General features: G+C 36.1%; 1 protein-coding gene across 1 annotated transcript; it reads right to left on the reverse strand.

Annotated features, from left to right (window-relative positions):
- Positions 1-600: 600 nt before the first annotated feature.
- On the reverse strand, positions 601-3,983 carry LOC114302662 (large ribosomal subunit protein eL14z). The gene is made up of 5 exons (XM_028247712.2): positions 3,856-3,983; positions 3,645-3,746; positions 1,121-1,250; positions 925-1,037; positions 601-806 (listed from the first exon to the last, which is right to left on the reverse strand). The coding sequence occupies exons 1-5, from the start codon at positions 3,856-3,858 to the stop codon at positions 750-752; spliced, it is 405 nt and encodes a 134-aa protein (XP_028103513.1). The 5' UTR covers positions 3,859-3,983; the 3' UTR covers positions 601-749.
- Between the last annotated feature and the right edge of the window lie 211 nt (positions 3,984-4,194).

Genomic DNA, 4,194 nt, shown 5'->3' on the forward strand with positions numbered 1-4,194 from the left:
TTTGATTATAAGCGAGTTCGCAGCCGGTGAAAAAACTCACCAAAACCGGTTTGATTTGAATATTATTCTTAACTCAACCCCTGCACGCCCTCCTTACAACAACTAAAACAATTGCCGAAATAGATATTTCATATTTCCCAAAAGAATCTGAATCGTCATTTTAAACAAAATCAGAAAAGGCCTTCAAAATTTCGACTTCAATTGCCAGTATCAAATGAAGACCCATCTTCCAGAGAAGATACATTCAACATTTGAGAAAGACCCTGAATTGCATATCAAAACCTCAACAGCAACCTCATCTTCCAGAGACAGATTCAACATCTGTACCTCAGCTCTGAGAAAGGCCTTGTATTGCATGAGAGCTTCCACCACAAACCAAGGCCCTAAATTGCAGGAAAAGTTCAGAATTGAACCACATGCATGCCCCCATCTGTATGCAATGTGCCGCTGTAGGTATTTAACTGATTCAATTGGATGTTAGTCAGTACCTCACAACTATCAAGCTTTCCCAAGTAACACTCCCATTTAGCAAGCGCGCTCTAGGAGCACATGGGTAAATGAAGCTTAAACCAAAAACAGAATCAAACCAAAAAAAGATAAACTGGCAACAGAACACAAAAAGTTCTCATTAAGACTTTAAACTCTCTGAATCACTCTTAATCAGTAAGAAACAAATGAAAACTGGACAACAGTACAAATTGTGAAAATTCATAACAAAATTGGGGATTCCATAGAAATGTAATATGCTTTTAGGCTGCGTTCTGCTTTTTCAGCTTTGCAAGCTCTTGTCTGATCAGACCACCCCTCTGCACATGCATAATTTGTTTAGTCTTATTAGCTAGTTCAACATGTAAAAGGAATACGAAGTGCTAAATAGGGAGAGATTCTTCAAACAAATTTTTGCGATTATATCAGACAACCAACCTTGATTTTTGCTAACATGAGCTTGAACCTATCAAAATCATTAAGAGCAGCTCTTCTCTTTTGCACAATCAGCTTTCTGCCCCAGGAGCTATTTTCCCACTTGTTCTTAACATCTGCCATCACACAAATACAGTTAAATCTGATATATAGTGCCCAACTAGAGAAAGAAAAAAATCAACTTTTTATCAGTCTTTACCTGCAGCCTCCATCGCTGCAACTAGTGTCTTCTTCTTTGGGACCCTTTTGATGTCAATTGTGATGTCTGTGAGAGAGAGCCTCTTAAAGTTCATTTGACATCTCACCATGTCAGGGGCATCAACAAGAGCCTGCAGAGACATTACATGAAAATTACTAAGATCAGTGATGAATGCTTTGTAAAATGAAGAGGAACAGTTTCAAGGTGGAAAAGAGGTGCAATTCGTAAAGGTACTGCCAATGTGTCTTGTATCTAGGTCAACATCAGGATAATGAGTATATGCCCAAAAAAAAACATCATTATGGGAATGCCAAATAAACAAGCATGTCATGTTAGGGCATCTCCGGCCATTACTCTTTACCCATAACCAGTGTTTTTAAAAGCTCAAGGCGCACTAAGGCGTTGAAGGTCTCTCAGGGCCTAGGCACAAGGCGCAAGGCGAGGCGCGGGCTTTATTGAAGTAAGGCGCACAGTCTTAGTAAAAAATAAAAAAATTAACATAGACTAATCATTGTTTAATGTAAGTGTGATTAATTGTGTAATGTAATGAAAAATAATGTATAATGGAAAATTACACATTAGCATAGTGTACTAATTAATGGAAAATTAATTAATACAATGTAATGGAAAATAATGTAATGTAATGTGTCAATTTAAAAAATAATTAATGTAATGTAATGTGTCAATTTAGAAAATAATGTAATGTAAAAAAAATAAAGACCAATAGCAGTGTGTTAATTAATTATTTGTAAAAAAAAAATTATTTTGTATTTCTTTAACAGAGACCAATTTATTTTCTAATTGGAAAAAATACAATTTATTTTGCAATTTATTTTGTAACCGAGACCATAAATAATTTTAAAAAAAAAAAAAAAAACAGAGCAGAGCAGATTGATCAGCGAAGGAGAGAAGAAGAAGAAAAAATAAAATAAAATGACCATCAGATCAGACAATCGAAGTCAAAGGAGGGAGAGAGAGAGACGATCGAAATCGAAGAAGCCAGTCGAAGAAGGCAGAAGGGGAGAGAGAGAGAGTCGATCGAAGTCGAAGAAGGCAGAAGGGGAGAGAGAGTCGATCGAAGTCGAAGAAGGCAGAAGGGAAGAGAGAGAGAGTCGATCTAAGTCGAAGAAGAAGGCAGATTAGGGCGTAAACATCAGTCGCACCTAGGCGCGAGCCTTGCGCCTCTCTTGCCTGCTTCCAGTCGCGACTAAGGCGTGCGACTTCTTCAACGCGCCTCGCCTGGGACCAGTTCAGTCGCACAGGTTGCGCCTCGATGAGCCTTACGCCTAGGTGCGCTTTTAACAACACTGCCCATAACAAATTTAAATGAGTAAAAAAATCCCCAAAACTCTATCCACTCCCTTACAAACTTGTATAAAAATGAGTTTGATTATTCATTTTTTCTTTTTTTGCTCAGATCAAGGGAGAGAAAACTTTAGTCAATTTTTTCAAGGTCGTTTGGTGGCTTTCAAATTTAGTCTAATGTTCAAAAGCATGACTCCAGCAACAACATAATAGGATTGAAACAACCATATAAGGTATCAATTTCATTATTTGGCTTTCATTTTCCCTCAGATTGAGCCATATTACAAAAGAAGATTTAATAGTAATACTAGTAAGTTTTCCATATTAACATTGACCTGTCTATGTGATGTCTTAATATGCAGAAGATAAAGAGGGGACACATAACTTTCTGTCGAATTACATTTAAAAATTATGATCCCTGCATATTTCATACGCCAAAATTGAAATTCTACACTTCCAAAATCATAAGCAAATTATACATGATCTCAAACTAACTCATCCAAGAGTGAAGGGAATTCATCAAAAGTCAGTCTTTCAGGAAAACAAATGTTTTGGAGACCATAAAACTTACTGTTATCAGTGTTATACCAATTTTCATAAATAAAACTGAGTGTACTTGTTTTAAAATTTAAATATCGCAGGAAAAAAACTGGCCGATCAACACAAAAATGTTCCCCCAGGACACAGTATACTTGATATGATTTGTCAAGTCTACCCATTTAATGTCTACTACAACATACCAAAAGTGGCCACAAAAACATTGTTTAGATAAACAACAGAGAGACCAGAAAGTACAGCACCGCCTTTTGTGACCGAACCATTCATGACACTGAAAAAACAATATTTTCAATAAATGAAACGTCAACACCATAAACAAGCAAATTTTTATAGCTGTTTAGCCACCAATGACTCACAAATTTTATAACCTCAATTTTAACGATCATATTAATGTTTTTGTTTTTGCACCTCCAACGTACTGAAATCTATGCTATAAAATAGATATTAAACCCATAATTTCTTCCATAAAATTTATTATACTAGATGGCAAATTAAACATGAAAGCATCGAGTTATCATCATCATGAAAAAAAACACAACGCAATGCTTGATTTCACAGTGATATTTACCAATACATTCAAATGAGCATCTAAGAACACTGTAAACATTTTCTTTAATTTTCCTTAGTTTTCTCAGCAACCAAACAAAAAAAGAAACATTACTCTGTTCTGGTCGAGAACGTCGACGATGACGACGAGCCTCCCATAGTCCTTGCCGTAGTTCACAAGGGCGACCCTCCCGATCTCGACGTAACGCTTGAACGGCTACACAAAATCAAATCACATAAAACAAATCAAATCAACAACCACAATTCGAAGTTGAAGAATTCAGAAATTACAAACAAATCAATAGATCAGAGAGAGAGAGAGTCACCATTTCGGGCTAGGGTTTTTTACAAGTGACCAGAGAGAGAGGCGGATTAGAGGAAATGAAGGTTGAGCAGAGCTTGGGTTTTGAGATAGTTTTATAGTGTATTATGGACCGTCCGATCTAGGGTTGATAGATCGGAATTGCTGTACAGGGTCGGGTATTTATGTCCTCTGAGGCCCGGGTTTGGGTCATTATGAGATGATTCATTAGTTTTCTTAGGAAAAAAAATAATAATTGAATGAAAATTGTAAATTACAAATACATCATCTTTAAAAATTACATTTCGTTTGTTCAAATTTATAATCGCCTAACGAGTTACTCATTTTTTTTATTAATAAATTA

The sequence above is a fragment of the Camellia sinensis genome, chromosome 7, assembly GCF_055761805.1.
Source record: "Camellia sinensis isolate YWXY chromosome 7, ASM5576180v1, whole genome shotgun sequence".
In the NCBI taxonomy this organism is placed as follows: Eukaryota; Viridiplantae; Streptophyta; class Magnoliopsida; order Ericales; family Theaceae; genus Camellia; species Camellia sinensis.